This window comes from Zonotrichia albicollis, chromosome 31 (genome assembly GCF_047830755.1).
Source record: "Zonotrichia albicollis isolate bZonAlb1 chromosome 31, bZonAlb1.hap1, whole genome shotgun sequence".
NCBI classification, from domain to species: Eukaryota; Metazoa; Chordata; class Aves; order Passeriformes; family Passerellidae; genus Zonotrichia; species Zonotrichia albicollis.
The window spans coordinates 5,944,576-5,964,995 of NC_133849.1; the positions used below are offsets into that span (position 1 = coordinate 5,944,576).

Here is a 20,420-nt window from a genome sequence, read left to right on the forward strand (position 1 = left end):
TCACACCTGCCCTACCCGGTCCAGCCGGCTCTCGTCCATGGACTTTGAGTACTCCTTGAGCTTGTACTCCTCGCGCTCGATGTGCGCGCTCTCGATGTCGGCCGACAGGTGCGGCATGTTGGACACCCAGGCCACCGTGCGCTCCGACGCCGGCAGCACCGGGTTCAGCGTCGACGGCGTCTGCGACGCCTGCGGGGACACCGGGGGACAGCGGGGACATGGGGACATCAGGGACAGCCCAGGGACATCGGGGACATGGGGACATCAGGGACAGCCCAGGGACATGGGGACATCAGGGACAGCCCAGGGACATGGGGACAGCGGGGACATGGGGACATCAGGGACAGCCCAGGGACATGGGGACAGTGAGGGACATGGGGACAGTGAGGGGACATGGGGACAGGGAGGGACATGGGGACAATCCAGGGACATGGGGACATGGGGACATGGGGACACACAGGGGACATGGGGACAGCCCGGGGACATGGGGACATCAGGGACAGCAAGGGGACATGGGGACAGGGAGGGACATGGGGACACACAAGGGACATGGGGATAGTGAGGGACGTGGGGACAATCCAGGGACATGGGAACATCGGGGACATGGGCACACACAGAGGACATGGGGACAGGGAGGGACATGGGGATAGTGAGGGGACACAGGGACATCAGGGGAACATGGGGATGTGGGGACAGTGAGGGGACATGGGGACAGTGAGGGACATGGGGACAGTGAGGGGACATGGGGACAGCCCAGGGGCATGGGGACAGTGAGGGGACATGGGGACAATTTGGGAATATGGGGACAGGGAGGGGACATAGGGACATGGGGACAGCCCAGGGACACGGGGACAGGGAGGGACATGGGGACAGTGAGGGACATGGGGACAGGGAGGGGACATGGGGGAACATGGGGACATTGGGGACAGGGAGGGGACATGGGGACAGAGTGGGACACCGAGGGGACAGTGTGGGGACAGCATGGGGACAATGTGGCAACACCAAGACAGTGAGGGGACAGTGTGGGGACACAGGGACAGTGAGGGGACAGGGAGGGGATACAGGGATACCAAAGAGACACGGGGACATGGGGACAGTGGGGACATGGCGACACCCAGGGGACACAAAGGGACAGGGAGGGGACACAGGGACAGTGGGGAATATGGGGATATGGAAGAGATGGCAGACACGGGGACCACAGGGATAAAGGGGGACATTGGGGACATTGAGGACACCGGGCAGGCATGGGGACACGGGGATGTGGGGACACAGCAGGACGGGGGGGGGACACAGGGGGACACAAAGATGAGTTCGGTTCCCCCTTCACCACCCTGTCCCCAGCGTGTCCCCGTGTCCCACATGCCAATGTCCCCATGTCCCCCAGTGTCCCCATAATGTCCCCATAACCCCCCATGTCTCCCAGTGTCTCCCAGTGCCCCCACACCTCCCAACGCCCCACACATCCCCCATATCCCCCCCACCCCCAAAGTCTCCAATGTCCCCAAAGTCCCTCACGCCCCCCAATGTCCCGCATGTCCCCAATCTCCCCCAATGTCCCCACTGTCCTCAATGTCCCCCACACCCCCCAATGTCCCCATATCTCCCCATGTCCCCCAGTGTCCCTCAGTGTCCCCATGTCCCCACATGTCCCCAACCCCACGTATCCCCCCACATCCCCACTGTCCCCCACCCCTCCCACTGTCCCCTCTGTCCCCACTGTCCCCTCTATTCCTCCTGTCCCCACCACTGTTCCCTGTGTCCCCTCTGTTCCCACTGTCCACTCTGTCCCCATTGTCCCCGCTGTCCGTCCTCTCCTCTGTCCCCCCTGTCCCCGCCGCTGTCCCTGGTGCTGTACCCTCTGTCCCCTCTATCCCCCCTCAGTCCCCGCTGCTGTCCCCGCGCTGTCCCCTCTCTCCCTGCAATCCCCTCTCTTCCCCCGTCCCCTCTCTCCCCTCTATCCCCCTCCGTCCCCTTTGCTGTCCCCTGTGTCCCCGCACTGTTCCCTTTGCTGTCCCCTTTGCTGTCCCCCCTCTGTCCCCTCTGTCCCCCCTTTGCTGTCCCCCCTCTGTCCCCCCGTCCCCCCTTTGCTGTCCCCTCTGTCCCCCCCGCTGTCCCCCCTTGGCTGTCCCCTCACCTGCTTGGTGACGGGCGGTTTCATGCCGGCCACCGAGGCCTCCTTGGCCAGCGAGGGCTGGCGGGAGCGGGCCGGGCCGTAGGCGGGCTCGGGCGATGCCAGCAGGTTCCCGCTGGCCGGGCGCGGCTTCTGGGGCACCCCCAGCGCCTGGGGCCCCCCGCCCCCCTTCCCCGCCCGCGACCCCCGCGGGGTGGGCGGCGGGGGCGCCCCGATGGTGATCTGGGGCGGCGCCAGCGTGTCCTGGAGCGACAGCTGCCTGCGCCCGAAGTCGCCTCCGGGCCGCCCGAACTCGTCGCTGTAGCTGTGGCTGTGCGTGATGTGTTTTTGGGGAGGGGTCGCCAGCTCCTCGCTCTTGCTGTAGCCGTGCAGCGGCGGCGGGGCCACTCCCCCCACGTAGTGTCCCCCGTCCGGCGGGCCGCCCCCCTCGCCCCTCCCGCCGCCGCCGCCGCCTCCTCCTCCGGGCCCGTCGGGGCCGCGCAGGGGCCCGTCGGCGGCCAGGTGGAAGAGCGGGTTCTGGAAGGAGAGCGGCACCCGCAGCTGCGGCCCGCCGGGCTCGGGCACGCCCAGGCGCGGCGGGGCCAGGCTGGAGGCGCTGCCCTGCGAGAGCCGCCCGGGCCGCAGCCCCCCTTGGCCCGCGCCCCCCGGCGCCGCGCCCCCGGCCAGCAGCTCGGCCGGCAGGCTGGGGATGCTGTCCACGCGTCCGTCCTGCAGGTCCAGCATGGAGACGCTCTTGCCCACGCCCAGCGCGCCGCCGCGGCCGCCCTCGGGCTCGGTGAGGTCCGAGCTGCTGGTGCAGTAGGCGGGCGAGGAGCGGGCGAGCGGCGGGCGGCTCAGCACCAGCACCTCCGGCGGACCCTTCTCCTGCGGCGGCGACGGCAGGCGCGGCACGTCCATGGAGCTGCGGGACGGACGGACGGACCGATGGACGGGGGGATGGACGGGGGGATATGGGGCGGGAGGTGGGGAGAGATGGGGGTATGGGGGTGTGGGGATATTGGGGGGGATGTGGGGTGGGATGGGGGTACAGGGGTGTGGGGAGGGATATGGGGCAGGATGTGGGGTACGGGGGTGTGGGGCACGGGAATTTGGGGTGGGGTTTGGGATACGGGGATGTGGGGCGGGATGTAGTATGGGGTATGGGAATATGCGGGGGGATAGGGGGTACGGGGGTGTGGGGATATTGGGGGGATATGGGGTGGGAGGTGGGGTATGGGGTGGGATATGGGGCAGGACGTGGGGGGAGGGATGGGGGTTATGGGATATGGGGCAGGATGTGGGGAGGGATGGGGTATGGGATGAAAATATGGGATATGGGGATATTGGGGGATGTGGGGTGGGATGGGGGTGGTATGTGGGGCGGGATGTGGGGCAGGATGGGGGGTATGGGATATAGGGATATTGGGGGCGATGTGGAGAGGGATGTGGGGAGGGATGGGGGTATGGGGGAGTGGGGTGGGATGTGGGGGTGGGATATGGGGAAGGATGTGGGGTACGGGCGTGTGGGGTACAGGGGATATGGAGTGGGCAATGTGGGATGGGGAGGGGGGAAATGGGGTGAGAGAGATGGGGTGGGGATGGGGGATATGGGGTGGGGGTGAGGGATATGGGGTGGGGAGATGGGGGAGATGGGACACGAAGGGGGACAGAGGACATTGGGTGGGGATATGGGATGGGATATGGGGTGTGGAGATGGTGACGGATAGAGGGGACATGGGATTGGGGACAGGGGGTGGAGGGATGGGAGGATACGGGGTGGGATATGGGATGGGGAGATGGGATGGGGATATGGGGTGGGATACGGGATATGGGGATATGGGATGGGGCGATAGCGAGGGATGGAGGGGACGTGGGATTGGGGACAGGGGATGAGGGGATATGGGATGGGATATGGGGTGTGGAGATGGTGACGGATAGACGGGACAATGGGATTGGGGACAGGGGGTGGAGGGATGGGAGGATACGGGATGGGATACGGGATATGGGGATATGGGATGGGGAGATGGGATGGGGATATGGGGTGGGATACGGGATATGGGGATATGGGATGGGGCGATAGCAAGGGATGGAGGGGACGTGGGATTGGGGACAGGGGACACGGGACACGGGACACGAGATGGGGAGCACACACACACAGGGGGTGAGGGCGGTTGGACATGGCCCCAAATCCATCTCTGGGATTGTCGTCCCACTGCTGTCCCTGTCCCGTCCCATCCCCACCTGTCCCATCCCTGGCCTGAATGTTCCTGTCTCCATCCCAAACGTTCCTATCCCAAACATTCCCATCCCGAACGTTCCCATCCTCATCCCAAACGTTCCCATCCCAAACATTCCTCCCCCACCATCCCAAACATTCCCATCCTGAACGTTCCCATCCTCATCCCAAATGTTCTCATCCCAAACATTCCTCCCCCACCATCCCAAATGTTCCAATCCCAAACGTTTCCATCCCCATCCCAAATGTCCCCATCCTGAACATTCCCATCCCATCTCAAACATTCCCATCCCAAACGTTCCCATCCAAACATTCCCATCCCGAACGTTCCCATCCTCATCCCAAATGTTCCCATCCCAAACATCTTGAATGTTCCTGTCCCCATCCCAAATGTTCCCATTCTGAATGTTCCCGCCCACATCTCGAATGTTCCCATTCCAAACTTCCCCATCCCAAACATTCCCATCCCATTCCAAACATTCCCATCCCCATCCCGAATGTCCCCATCCCAAACATTCCCACTCCCATCCCAAATGTCCCGGTCCCAAATGTTCCCATCCCAAATGTTCCCGTCCCCATCCCTGTCCCCGATCCCAGTTTCATCCCCACCCCAATCCCAATCACGATCTCCATCCTGATCCCAAACCTCAAATCCCAAACCCCAAACCCCAATTCCCAAACCCCACACCCCAATCTCCAATTCCCAAACCCCAAAACCCCAAACCTCAAACCCCAAACCCCCAACCCCAAAATCCCAAATTCCCAATCTCCCCAAATCCCAAATTCCCAAAACCCCAAACCCCAAATCCCCCAAACCCCAAATCTCAAACCCCAAAATCCCAAATTCCCAAACCCCAAAATCCCAAATTCCCAAACCACAAAAATCCCAAATCCCAAATTCCCAAACCTCAAATCCCAAAATCCCAAATTCCGAAACCCCAAAAATCCCAAATCCCAAATTCCCAAACCACAAAAATCCCAAATCCCAAATTCCCCAAACCTCAAACCCCAAACCCCAAACCCCAAAATCCCAAATTCCCAAACCCCAAAAATCCCAAATCCCAAATTCCCCAAACCTCAAATCCCAAATTCCCAAACCACAAAAATCCCAAATCCCAAATTCCCAAACCCCAAACCCGAAACTCCAAATCTCAATTCCCAAACCATAAACCCCAAAAATCCCAAATCCCAAATTCCGAAACCCCAAACCCCAAATCCCAAACCCCAAATCCGAAACTCCAAATCCCAAATCCCCCAAATCCCAAACCCCAAATTCCCAGGCCCCGCCCCTCACCTGTTGAGCCCCCGGACCATGTAGGACTGGAGATCCACGGAGCTGTGGGACAGGTGAGGGACAGGTGAGACCCCGGTGTGACCCAGGTGACACCCCCAGGTGAGACCTGGGGACACCTGGGACAGGTGGGGACATGGGGGGGACACAGAGGAGGACAGATGACACCTCCAGGGACAGGTGAGACAGGTGGGGACACCAGAGCCAGACAGGTGACACTCCTGGGGACACCTGGGACAGGTGGGGACACCAGAGCCAGACAGGTGACACCCCCAGATATAACCCTGGGGACACCTGGGACAGGTGGGGACACTGGGAGGACACTGGGGCAGGACAGGTGAGACCCCAGGTGAGACCTCCAGGTGACACCCAGGGACACCAAGGGAACATGGATGTGGGGGGGGGGACAGGTGAGAGACCCAGGTGAGACCCAGGGACACCTGGGACAGGTGGGGACATTGGGGAACACCAGAGCAGGACAAGTGACACCCCTGGGGACACCTGGGACAGGTGGGGGCACCAGGGGACATGGAGGGGGACAGGTGAGACCCCAGGTGAGACCCAGCAACAACAGGTGACACTGGGGTCACAGGTGGGACATGAAAGTCCCACAGGTATTTGGGGTCACCATGGGGACATGGGGAAGAGGGTCACGGGTGGGTGTGGCAACCCCAGGTGAGACCAAGGGCCACCAGGTGAGGCCAGGTGAGACAGGAGGACACCTGAACCACACAGGGGGACATGAGGGGGGCTCACAGGTGGGTGGGACTACCCCAGGTGAGGCCAGGTGAGATGGAGGGGACACCTCGGTCACACAGCCGGACACGATGGGGTGGTCACAGGTGGGTGGGGCCAGCCCAGGTGAGGCCAGGTGAGACCTCAGCCACAGAAGGGGGTGTGACTGGGGGATCACAGGTGAGACCAAGGGCCACCAGGTGAGACCAGGTGAGACAGGGGGACACAGAAAGGGGTCACACCTGGGTGGGGCCAGCCCAGGTGAGGCCAGGTGAGAAAGGGGGACACCTCGGCTGCACAACAGGACACGCCAGGTGAGTGGGGCCACCCCAGGTGAGACCAGGTGAGACAGGAGGACACCTTGACCACACAACCAGACACAACTGGGGGAGTGACAGGTGGGTGGGGCTGCCCCAGGTGAGACCAGTGGTCACCAGGTGGGACAGGAGGACACTTTGGCCACACAAGGGGACACGACGGGCAGGGCGTGGCCGGGCGGGTGCGCTCACCTGTTGAGGTCGCGCACCAGGTAGGGCTGCAGGTCGGCCGAGGGCCCGCGCAGCACCAGCCCCTTGGGCGGCAGCCGCTCGCCCTGGCTGGGCTGGCGCTGCAGGTGAGGGTTCCGCAGCGCCACGCTGATGTCCGTCAGCAGGCGGGGCAGCGGGCCCAGCTTCAGCAGCGCCTCCTAGGGACAGGTGAGGGCACCTGAGTGCACCTGGGCACACCTGGGGCCACCTGGGACCTTATCTAGGGGAACCCCAATGCCTACAATGGGGCCCAGCTTCAGCAGCGCCTCCTGTGGGACAGGTGAGAGCACCTGAGTGCACCTGGGCACACCTGGAACCTCAACTAGAGCAACCCCAATCACTGCAATGGGACCCAGCTTCAGCAGAGCCTCCTGTGGGACAGGTGAGGGCACCTGAGTGTGCCGGAGTGTGCCTGAGTGCACCTGAGTGTGCCTGGGCACACCTGGAACCTCAACTAGAGCAACCCCAATCACTGCAATGGGGCCCAGCTTCAGCAGCGCCTCCTGCGGGACAGGTGAGGGCACCTGAGTGTGCCTGAGTGCACCTGGGCACACCTGGAACCTCAGCTAGAGCAACCCCAATGCCTGCAATGGGACCCAGCTTCAGCAGCGCCTCCTGCGGGGACAGGTGAGGGCACCTGAGCGCACCTGGGCACACCTGGAACCTCAACTAGAGCAACCCCAATCACTGTAATGGGGCCCAGCTTCAGCAGCGCCTCCTGTGGGGCAGGTGAGGGCACCTGAGTGTGCCTGGGCACAACTGAGAGCGCCTGAGCACACCTGGGCACACCTGGGGACACCTGAGTGCGCCTGGAACCTCAACTAGAGCAACCCCAATCACTGTAATGGGGCCCAGCTTCAGCAGCACCTCCTGCGGGACAGGTGAGCACACCTGAGTGCACCTGAGTGCACCTGAGGGCACCTGAGTGCACCTGGAGACACCTGAGTGCGCCTGGGACCTTATCTAAGGGAACCCCAATGCCTGCAATGGGGCCCAGCTTCAGCAGAGCCTCCTGTGGGACAGGTGAGGGCACCTGAGTGCACCTGGGCACACCTGAGTGCACCTGAGAGCACCTGAGCACACCTAGGCACACCTGGGGACACCTGAGTGTGCCTGGAACCTCAACTAGAGCAACCCCAATGCCTGCAATGGGGCCCAGCTTCAGCAGCGCCTCCTAGGGACAGGTGAGGGCACCTGAGTGCACCTGGGCACACCTGAGAGCGCCTGAGTGCACCTGGGCACACCTGGAACCTGAACTAGAGCAACCCCAATCACTGTAATGGGACCCAGCTTCAACAAAGCTTCCTGTGGGGGGACAGGTGAGAGCACCTGAGCATACCTGAGCACACCTGGGGACACCTGAGTGTGCCTGGAACCTCAGCTAGAGCAACCCCAATGCCTGCAATGGGACCCAGCTTCAGCAGCACCTCCTGCGGGACAGGTGAGAGCACCTGAGTGCACCTGGGGACACCTGGGGACACCTGAGTGTGCCTGAGAGCACCTGAGTGCACCTGGGCACACCTGGAACCTCAACTAGAGCAACCCCAATCACTGTAATGGGACCCAGCTTCAACAAAGCTTCCTGTGGGGGGACAGGTGAGAGCACCTGAGCATACCTGAGCACACCTGGGGACACCTGAGTGTGCCTGGAACCTCAGCTAGAGCAACCCCAATCACTGCAATGGGGCCCAGCTTCAGCAGCGCCTCCTGTGGGACAGACAGGTGAGTGCACCTGGGCACACCTGGAACCTCAACTAGAGCAACCCCAATCACTGTAATGGGACCCAGCTTCAGCAGCGCCTCCTGTGGGGCAGGTGAGGGCACCTGAGTGCACCTGGGCACACCTGAGGGCACCTGAGGGCACCTGAGTGCACCTGGAGACACCTGAGTGCGCCTGGGACCTTATCTAAGGGAACCCCAATGCCTGCAATGGGGCCCAGCTTCAGCAGCGCCTCCTGTGGGACAGGTGAGGGCACCTGAGTGCACCTGGGCACACCTGAGTGCACCTGAGAGCACCTGGAACCTCAACTAGAGCAACCCCAATCACTGTAATGGAACCCAGCTTCAGCAGCGCCTCCTGCGGAACAGGTGAGGGCACCTGAGCGCACCTGATCAAACCTGGGGACACCTGAGTGTGCCTGAGCACACCTGGGACCTTATCTAGAGGTACCTCATTGATTTCCCAATGACTGCAATGGGCCCAGTTTCAGCAGCGCCTCCTGCGGGGACAGGTGAGCGCACCTGAGCGCACCTGAGTGTGCCTGAGTGTGCCTGAGTGCACCTGGGAACATCTGAGTGCACCTGGGGGCACCTGAGTGTGCCTGAGTGCACCTGAGCAAACCTGGGACCTTATCTAGGGGTACTCCGATGACTCTGAGTGGGGCCCAGCTTCAGCAGCGCCTCCTGTGGGGACAGGTGAGCACACCTGAGTGCACCTGGGCACACCTGGGCACACCTGAGGAGCTCACCTGGGCAGGTGAGACCCCTGGGACCTCATCTGGGGGGACCCCAGGAGCTCCCAAGGTAGGTGGACATCTGAGGAGGCGGGGGGGTCACCTGCCCATGGCCACTCCCAGGTGAGTCCATGGCTGCACAGGTGAGGCCGTGGCTGCACAGGTGACTCTGTTATCGGTTCCCCAGGTGTGCCCAGGTGCGTTACCTTGCTGAGCTGGCTCATGACCTCCCACAGCAGCTCAGGTAGGATGTCCCTCCCCATGGCCACCGCCCAGATGACACTGTGCCCACACAGGTGAGGCTGTGGCTGCACAGGTGAAGTTCTCACCACACAGGTGAGGCTGTGGCTGCACAGGTGAGGTTCTCACCACACAGGTGAGGCCGTGGCGGGTTGCCCAGGTGTGCCCAGGTGCGTTACCTTGCTCAGCTGGCTCATGACCTCCCAGAGCAGCTCAGGCAGGCTGTCCCTTCCCATGGCCACCCCCAGGTGACACTGCCCACACAGGTGAGGCTGTGCCCACACAGGTGAGGCTGTCACCACACAAGTGAGGCCATGGCTGCACAGGTGAGGGCTGCCCAGGTGCGTTACCTTGCTGAGCTGGCTCATGACCTCCCAGAGCAGCGCCTGCACCATGTCCATCCCCATGGCCACCCCCCAGGTGACACTGTAGCTGCACAGGTGAGGTTCTCACCACACAGGTGAGGCCATGGTGGGTTCCCCAGGTGTGCCCAGGTGCGTTACCTTGCTGAGCTGGCTCATGACCTCCCAGAGCAGCGCGTGCAGCGTGGACAGCTCGCGGCCCAGGTCGATGTAGCCCTCGAAGCTGGTGCTGTTGGTGAGCGTGTCCAGGTTGGAGATCTCGTACAGGAACTGCTGCATGCTGGCCCACTCCAGCTCCAGGAACTCGTTCATGAACGCCATGTACTCCTCCTTGCTCCCGAACCTGCGCAGGTGGGCACAGGTGAGCCCGGGGTGGGCCCCAGCAGGTGAAGGGCGGGGCTGGCAGGTGGGCAGGGACACCCAGCAGGTGAGGGCGGGGCCGGCAGGTGGGCAAGAACATCCCCAAAAGTGAAGGTAAGGCCAGTAGGTGGGAGGGAAGACCTCCACCAGGTGAGGGCGGGGCCGGCAGGTGGGTGGGAACATCCCCCCCCAAAAGGTGAAGGTGGGGCAGGCAGGTGGGCAGGAATACCCCCCAGGAGATGAGGGTGGGGCCGGCAGGTGGGCCCTGGCAGGTGAAGGGTGTCCCCAGTGTGAGGGTGGGGTGGGAGGTGGGACCTGGGAGGTGAGGGGTGGGGAAGGGTGGGAAGGGGGTTGTGCATTATCCATCATCATGTGTTGGCATCCATTGTTGTCCATCGTCGTCATCATCAACCATCATCATCCTTCAATCATTGACAGCCTCCATCACCATCCATCATCCATTGTCATCCATTGCTGTCCATCTGATCATCATCAGCCATCATTCATCCATTGTCATCCTTCATCCATCATCATCCTTCATCGTCATCCATCATCATCTGTTGTCATCCATTGTTGTCCATCTGATCATCATCAACCATCATCCATCCATCATCATCCTTCATCCATCATCATCCTTCATCGTCATCCATCATCATCTGTTGTCATCCATTGTTGTCCATCCATCCATCCATCATCATCATCATCATCCATGGACATTTGTCATCCATCGTCCATCATCATCTGTCATCCATCATGACCCATCATCCATCATGCACCATCCATCATTGTCATCAACCACTGTTATCATCCATCATCCATCCATCCATCATCCATCATCCTTCATCATCTGTCATCCATCATCATCATCATCATCCGTCATCATCCTTCATGCATCATCATCTGTCATCCATGGTTATCTGTCATCCATTGTCATCATCGTCATCATCATCAGTAGACATCATCCACCATCCATCCATCATCAACCTTGTTATCACCCATCATGATCCATCATCCATTGTCCCCTATCAGCCATCATCATCCATTGTCACCATCCATCATCCATCATCATCACCTGCCATCCATCATCCATCGGCAGCCATTGTCATCATCCAGCATCTATGCATCATCATCTGTCATCCATCAGAATCCACCATCCATCATCATCTACCATCCATCATCATCATCAACCACTGTTATCAGCCATCATCATCCACCATCCATCTATCATCCATCCATCCATCATCACCTGTCATCCATCATCCATCCTCAGCTGTCATCCATCATCATCCACCTTCCATCATCATCTGTGATCCATCATGACCCACCATCCATCATCATCATCATCAGTGACTGTTATCATCCATCCATGCATCCATCCATCCATCCATCCATCCATCCATCATCCATCCATCCATCCATCCATCCATCCATCATCCATCCATCCATCCATCATCCATCCATCCATCCATCCATCCATCATCCCTCCATCCATCCATCCATCATCCATCCATCCATCCATCCATCCAACCATCCATCATCCATCATCCACAATCCATCCATCCATCATCCATCCATCCATCCATCCATCCATCCATCCATCCATCATCCATCCATCCATCCATCCATCCATCCATCCATCATCCCTCCATCCATCCATCCATCCATCCATCCATCCATCCATCATCCATCCATCCATCCATCATCCATCATCCATCCATCATCCATCAATCCATCCATCCATCCATCCATCCATCCGTCATCCATCATCCATCCATCCATCATCCATCCATCATCCATCCATCCATCCATCACCCATCCATCATCCATCCATCCATCATCCATCCCTCCATCCATCCATCATCCATCCATCATCCATCATCCATCCATCCATCCATCATCCATCAATCCCTCCATCCATCCATCCATCCATCATCCATCATCCATCATCCATCCATCCCTCCGTCATCCATCATCCATCCATCCATCCGTCATCCATCCATCCATCATCCATCCATCCATCCATCCATCCATCCCTCCATCCCTCCATCCATCCATCATCCATCCATCCATCATCCATCCATCCATCCATCATCCATCATCCATCCATCCATCCATCCATCATCCATCCATCCATCATCCATCCATCCATCCATCCATCCATCCATCCATCCATCATCCATCATCCACAATCCATCCATCTGTCCATCATCCATCATCCATCATCCACAATCCATCCATCCACCAATCATCCCCCCACCCCTCCCCGGTCCCTCCCGCCGCCGTCTCCGCCCTCACTTGGTGAAGTTGGCCAAGTTCTGGATGACCTTGGCGATGAGGGTCAGCGTCCGCGCCGTCTGCTCGTCGGGGTACTCCTGCATGAGGCCGAAGAGGCTGGGGGACATGACGGCGGGGCACAGGAAGCGCAGGAAGAGCGAGGCGCTGATCAGGCGGTCGGCGATGTCCTCGCGCCCGCGCTCGGCGCAGCGCAGCCGCCACGAGGCGAACACCTCCTTCAGCTCCCGCGGGAACACGCTGCGGGACACGGCGGGACACGGCGGGACACGGCGGGACGTCACTCGGCGTCACGCGGAGCCCGGGGACGTCCCCGCCGCGCCCCCGCACTCACCAGTGGGAGTTGACCACCTTGCAGAGCGCCAGCTCGCAGCACATGCGCAGGTTGGCCTGGTGGTCGGCCAGCGTGGAGGCCGAGCACTTCATGGGGTCCACCTCGCAGTTCTCCTCCGACTCGTAGAGCGCGCGGATGAACTCGCCTGCGGCACGGCGGGGACACCCAGGGGACACCGGGGGGACACCGGGGGCGGGGGGAGAAGGGACCCGGATGTGTCATGGAGGGGGGAGGCACTGCCCAAAGATCTCATGATGGTGGGGATGGAACATGGCCGTGAGTGAGGAACACCCAAAGATCTCATGATGGTGGTAAAGGAACATGGCAATGAGTGAGGAACACCCAAAGATCTGATGATGGTGGTGATGGAACATGGCCATGAGTGGGGATCATCCAAAGATCTCATGATGGTGGTGATGGAACATGGCCATGAGTGAGGAACACCCAAAGATCTCGTGGTGGTGGTGATGGAACATGGCCGTGAGTGAGGAACACCCAAAGATCTCATGATGGTGGTGAAGGAACATGGCCATGAGTGAGGAACACCCAAAGATCTCATGATGGTGGTGATGGAACATGGCTGTGAGTGAGGAACACCCAAAGATCTCATGATGGTGGTGAAGGAATGTGGCCATGAGTGAGGAACACCCAAAGATCTCATGATGGTGGGGATGGAACATGGCTGTGAGTGAGGATCATCCAAAGATCTCATGATGGTGGTGAAGGAACATGGCCGTGAGTGGGGATCATCCAAAGATCTCATGGTGGTGGTGAAGGAACATGGCCGTGAGTGAGGAACACCCAAAGATCTCATGATGGTGGGGATGGAACATGACTTTGAGGGGGGACCACCCAATGACCTACTGGCCATGAGTGGGGACCACCTAAAGATCTCATGATGGTGGTGAAGGAACATGGCCATGAGTGAGGAACACCCAAAGATCTCATGATGGTGGGGATGGAACATGACCGTGAGTGGAGACCACCCAAAGATCTCATGATGGTGGTGAAGGAACATGGCCATGAGTGGGGAACACCCAAAGATCTCATGATGGTGGGGATGGAACATGGCCATGAGTGAGGAACACCCAAAGATCTCATGATGATGTTGATGGAACATGGTCGTGAGTGGGGATCATCCAAAGATCTCATGATGGTGGTGAAGGAACATGGCCGTGAGTGAGGAACACCCAAAGATCTCATGATGGTGGGGATGGAACATGGCCATGAGTGGGGATCACCCAAAGATCTCATGATGGTGGGGATGGAAAATGACTTTGAGGGGGGACCACCCAATGACCTACTGGCCATGAGTGGGGACCACCTAAAGATCTCATGATGATCGGAATGGAACATGGCCATGAGTGGGGACCATCCAATGATCTCATGATGGTGATGATGGAACATGAGCTTGAGTAGGGACCATCCCGTGATCTAATGGCCATGGCAGGGACCACCCAGCTGTGTCATGGCCATGAGAACTGGCCACCCAATGATCTCATGGTCACAAGAAGGGACCACCCAATGATTTCATGGCCCTGAGTGGGGGCCACCCAATGATTTCATGATGGTGATGATGGAACCCAGTCATCGGTGGGGACCACCCAACCATGCCATGACCACAAGAAGGGACCCAACCCTGTCATGGCCATGCAAAGTGACCTCCCAATGATCTCATGATGGTGGTGGTAGAACCTGGCCATGAGTGGGGACCACCCAAGATCTCATGATGATGGTGGTGATGGAACCTGGAACCACCCAAGGGTCTCATGGCCATGAGAAGGAACGACCCAACAATCTCACAATGATGGTGATGGAACCTGGCTATCAGTGGGGACCACCCAACCATCTCATGGCCACAGGAAGGGGCCACCCAACCATGTCAGGACCATGAGCAGGGACCACACAAAGTCACATGGGCACAAGAAGAGACCACCCAACCATCTCATTGATGAAGGCAATGATGGAACTTGATTGTGAGTAGGGACCACCCAACCATCCCAGAACCATCTAGTGGGGACATGGCCCTGAAAAGAGACCACCCAATGATCTCATGGCCATGAGAAGGGACAACCCAACGATCTCATGATGGTGGTGATGGAACCAGGCTGTGAGCAGGGACCTCCCAACCATCCCATGACCACAACAAGGGGACACCCAACCATGTCATGGCCATGAGTAGAGACCACCCAAATCTCTTGTGGATGTGAGAAGGGACAACCCAAGGATCTCATGATGGTGGTGATGGAACCTGGTCATGTGTGGGACCTCAAACAATGTCATGGCCATGAGTAAGAAACACCCAACCATGTCATGGCCATGAGGAGGGACAATCCAAGGATCTCATCATGGTGGTGATGGAACCTGGCCATGAGTGAGGACCACCCAATGATCTCATGATGGTTCTGATGGAATTGGTCATGTGTGGGACCTCAAAAACTGTCATGGACATGAGTAGGGACAATTCAACCACGTCATGGCCATGAGAAGGGAAAATCCAACCATCTCATGATGGTGGTGAAGGAACCTGGCCATGAGTGAGGACCACCCAATGGTCTGATGATGGTGGTGATGGAACTCAGGCATGAATGGGCACCATGCAATGATCTCATAGCCAGGAGTGGGGACCACTCAAGCACCTCATGATGACAAGAAGGAACCACCCAACCATGTCATGGCCATGACTGGGACCACCCAATGAGGACATGGCCATGGAAGGAACCACCCAACCATCTCATGGCCATGAGTGGGACCACCCACCCCACCACACTCCTGCCAAGGAGACCACGCCCCCACTGACACCCCCAGTACTGCTGGCGCTCACCAATGGCGTCCTTGAGGTATTTCTGGCCGATGAGCTTCAGGTACTCCTCGATGGCTTTGGTGGCCAAGGTGTTCTCCCGGAAGATCAGGTGCTCCCGGTCCATGAAACGATCCACCTCCGTCATGGCCATGTCCGACAGGAAGTCCTGCCCACGACCGTCAGTGTGGGCCAGTGGTGGATGTCCCTCTGTCCCATCTCCATCCATCATCCATCCATCCATCCATCCATCCATCCATCCATCTGTCCATCCATTCCACCACCCCAACCCTGCCAAGATCCCACCATTCCAACCTCCAAAGCCCCACCTTGGCCTTGCCGGTGCTCTGCAGGATGTGCACCAGTGCGCAGGCCACCTCCAGCTCCATCCATCCATCCATCCATCCACCCACCAAACCCTCCCAGATCCCACCAATCCATCCCTATGTCCCACCTTGGCCTTGCCGGTGCTCTGCAAGATGTGCACCAGTGCGCAGGCCACCTCCAGCTCCATCCATCCATCCATCCATCCATCCATCCATCCATCCATCCATCCGTCCATCCATCCATCCATCATCCATCCATCATCCATCCATCCATCCATCCATCCATCCATCATCCACCCATCCATCCATCCATCCATTTCACCACCCCAACCCTGCTGTCCCACCTTGGCCTTGCCGGTGCTCTGCAGGATGTGCACCAGCGCGCAGGCCACCTCCAGCTCCATCCATCCATCCCACTCACCGAACCCTCCCTAGATCCCACCAATCCATCCCTACGTCCCACCTTGGCCTTGCCGGTGCTCTGCAGGATGTGCACCAGCGCGCAGGCCACCTCCTCCTTGCTCTTGACGCTGAGCACGGGCTCCAGCACGGCGCAGAGCATGCGGTAGTTGTTGGTGACGTACTCGGCGAACTCCTTGTAGAGCTCCATGGGCAGGATGCTCATGGTCTGGAAGCGGCTCTTGACGCGCAGCGCGGGGCACCCGGCCTTGCTCTTGCTGCCGCTGGGCTGGCTCAGCGGGTACCACTGCTCGGCGAAGTGCCGCCCGGTGACGCTGGCGATGGGGATGCTCACCATGCCCACGTAGTTGCTCTTGTCCTTCTTCCTCTTCTTGTCGGTGTCCTTGTAGAGGTGCAGGCGGATGGTGCGCACGGCGGGCAGGTTGTTGAACTCGAAGTGCTCGCCCCAGAAGACGTTGTCGGTGCGGGCCTTGCTGGTGGTGCGCGCGTACAGCATGTCGTCCAGGCACAGCTCGCAGTAGTAGCGCTTCTTGGGCGGCAGGTCGCGCGCCTCGATCACCCACAGCTTCAGCACGTTGTCCACGCGGCGGCTGTTGTCCTGCGGGGACGGGCCACCGGCCAGGGTGACGCCCGTGGAGCGGCTCGGAGCCGCGACGGGGTGGCCTTGGCCAGGTGGGCATCGAGGCCAGGTGGACACCCCCAGTGACACCAGGTGACCATCAACAGCACCTGACCATCCCCATTGCCTCCAGGTGATCGCTGACACCAGGCGGCCATCAATGCCAGGTGACCATCAACACCCACTGACCATCAATGCCAGGTGACCATCCCCACAACCACCAGGTGATCATTAACACCAGGTGATCATCAACTCCAGCTGACCCTCAACACCAGGTGACCATCCCCATTGCCACCAGGTGATCGTTAACACCAGCTGACCTTCTACACCAGCTGACCATTGACATCAGCTGACCACACTCATCACCATTGCTCAACCATCCTCACCCCCACCAGCTGACCATCAACACCAGCTGACCATCAACATCATGAACATCCTCAGCACCACCTGACCATCAACACCAGCTGACCATCAACATCATGAACACCCTCTACACCAGCTGACCATCAACACCAGCTGACCAGACTCATCACCGTGGCTTGGGCATCCTTAGCCCAGTTGCCATCAACACCAGCTGACCACTGACACCAGATGACCACCAACACCAGCTGGCAGCGACACCAGCTGACCATTGACAGCAGATGACCATCAACTCATGACCACCTCTATCCCCTGCTGACCATCAATATCAACTGACCATCAACATCCCCTCCAATTGACCACCCAGATGACCATCAACACCAGCTGACCAGGCTCATCACCATTGCTTGACCATCTCTAGCCCAGCTGACATCAACACCAACGGACCATCCCCATTCCCACCGGGTGACCACCAACACCACTTGACCATTCCCATCCCCATCAGTTGACCATCGAGCACAGGTGACCGTCAAGACCAGTTGACCGGGCTCATCACCACTGCTTGACCATCCTTATCCCAGCTGATGCCCACACCAGGTGACAGGTGTCCATCTTCAGCCCCACCAGTTAGCCATCAACACCAGCTGACCATCTTCATCCCCACCAGCTGACCATCTTCATCCCCACCAGATGACCATCAACACCAGCTGACCATTGACAACTTTTGACCATAAACACCATAATCACCTCCACCACCAGTTGACCATTGATGTCAGCTGACCATTACACACCAGGTGACCATTGGTAGCAGTTGACAACCTCCATTATCAGTCAACCACCGCTGTCAAACACTCCATTACCGTCAAACACCAGTTAACCATCAGCACCAGCTGACCAACCCCACCAGCTGACCATCAGCACCAGCTGACCACCTCCATCACTGATTGATCACCAATATCAGCTGTCCACTTCCATCACCAGTTGACCATCGACACCATGACCATCCCCACCAGCTGACCATTCCCATGACCAGTTGATCATCAACACCATCTGATCATTTCCATTCCCACCACTTCACCATCCTGATGGCCACTTCACTCCCCCCAACCAGTTCACCAACACCAGCTGACCACCCCCATCCCACCTGCTGACCATCCCTGTGATCCATTGGCTCTCCCCATAACCAGCTGACCATCAAATACCAGTTGACCACTGAACACCAGTTAATGACCCCTATCCCCACCAGTCACCCACCCCTATGACCAGCTGCCCACCCCCATGACCAGTTGACCTATCCCATGACAAGTTGCCCACCCCCTTGACCCATTGACCACCCTCATGACCAGTTGCCCACCCCCCTGACCAGTTGCCCACCCCCATGACCAGTTGCCCACCCCCATGACCCATTGACCCTCCCCATAACTATTTGACCATCAAATACCAGTTGACCATTGAACACCAGTAAATGACCCCCATCCCCACCAGTTGCCCACCCCCATTACCAGTTGCCTACCCCACACCCCCGGCTGCCCACCCCCATGACCCATTGGCCCTCCCCATAACCAGCTGACCATTGAACACCAATTGACCATCAACCACCACTGACCACCTCCATCTCCATGACCTGTTGCCCACCCCCCTGACCAGGTGCTCACCTCCATGACCAGTTGACCATTGAACACCAGTTGACCATCAAACCCAAATGACCACCCCCATCTCCATGACCAGTTGCCCATCCCCATGAACAGTTGACCACCTTCATGACCAGCTGCCCATTGAACACCAACTGACCATCCCCACCAGTTGCCCATTGAACCCCAATGACCATCCCCATCCCTGCCAGTTGCCCACACCCATCACCAATTGCCCACACCCATGGCCTGTTGTCTCTTCCCATAACCAGCTGACCATCAAACACCAGCTGACCATCAAACACCACTGACCACCCCCACCACCATGACCAATTGTCCACCCCCATGACCAGTTGCCCACTCCTGTGACCCATTGACCATCCCCATGACCCGTTGACCATCCCAATGACCCGCTGACCATCGCCATGATCAAATGACCATTGAACACCAGTTGACCATCAAACTCCAATGACCATCCCCATCCCCATGACCGGTTGCCCGCTCCCATGACCCGCGGACCATCTCCATGATCAGCTGACCAACCCCATGACCAGTTGCCCATCCCCATGACCAGTTGCCCTCTCCCATGACCTGCTGACGCTCCCCATGACCAGCTGACCCTCAAACCCCACTGGCCACCCCCATTCCCATGACCAGTTGCCCACACTCCTGACCAGTTGCCCACTCCCATGACCTGCTGACCATCTCCATGACCAGTTGCCCATCCTCATGACCAGTGGCCCACTCCCATGACCTGCTGACCATCCCCATGACCTGTTGACCAAACCCAATGACCAGTTGCCCACCTCCAAAACCAGTTGCCCACCCCTAAGACCCCTTGACCCTCTCCATGACCAATTGCCCATTGAACACCAACTGACCATTGAACACCAGTTGACCATCAAACTCCAATGACCACTCCCATCCCCATGACCAGTTGCCCACCCCCACAACCCACTGACCATCTCCATGACCAGTTGCTCATCCCCATGACCAGTTGACCATCCCCATGACCCATTGACCCTCCCCATAACCAGGTGACCACCAAACCCCACTGACCGCGCCCATCCCCACCAGTCGCCCCTCCCCCACACCCACTAGCCCCTCCCCCACCCCCATTAGCCCCTCCCCCTGCCCTCCCCCACCTTGTTGGGCTTCACAGCACGCTGCAGGTTCTCGATCCATTTGTCCCTCTCGGCCGCCGACCGGCAGGCGAAACATTTGGTGCCCGACGCCGTCGTCACCTGCGGGCACCGCCCCCAGCCCCAGGTGAGCCACGCCCCCCCGGGGAGGCGCCCCCGGGAGGTTCCGGAAGGTTCCGGAA

General features: G+C 59.1%; 1 protein-coding gene across 1 annotated transcript in view; it reads right to left on the reverse strand.

Moving 5' to 3' along the window:
- The window catches only part of SYNGAP1 (synaptic Ras GTPase activating protein 1), a gene marked incomplete in the record, with an annotated part of 59,167 nt that overhangs the window by 17,477 nt on the left and 21,270 nt on the right, over nucleotides 1-20,420 (reverse strand). Inside the window, 10 exon segments of the mRNA XM_074530081.1 lie at nucleotides 16-189; nucleotides 2,135-3,032; nucleotides 5,641-5,682; nucleotides 6,882-7,057; nucleotides 10,096-10,297; nucleotides 12,610-12,846; nucleotides 12,941-13,085; nucleotides 15,765-15,909; nucleotides 16,530-17,084; nucleotides 20,242-20,340. Of these exon segments, the coding sequence (XP_074386182.1) occupies nucleotides 16-189; nucleotides 2,135-3,032; nucleotides 5,641-5,682; nucleotides 6,882-7,057; nucleotides 10,096-10,297; nucleotides 12,610-12,846; nucleotides 12,941-13,085; nucleotides 15,765-15,909; nucleotides 16,530-17,084; nucleotides 20,242-20,340 (2,673 nt within the window).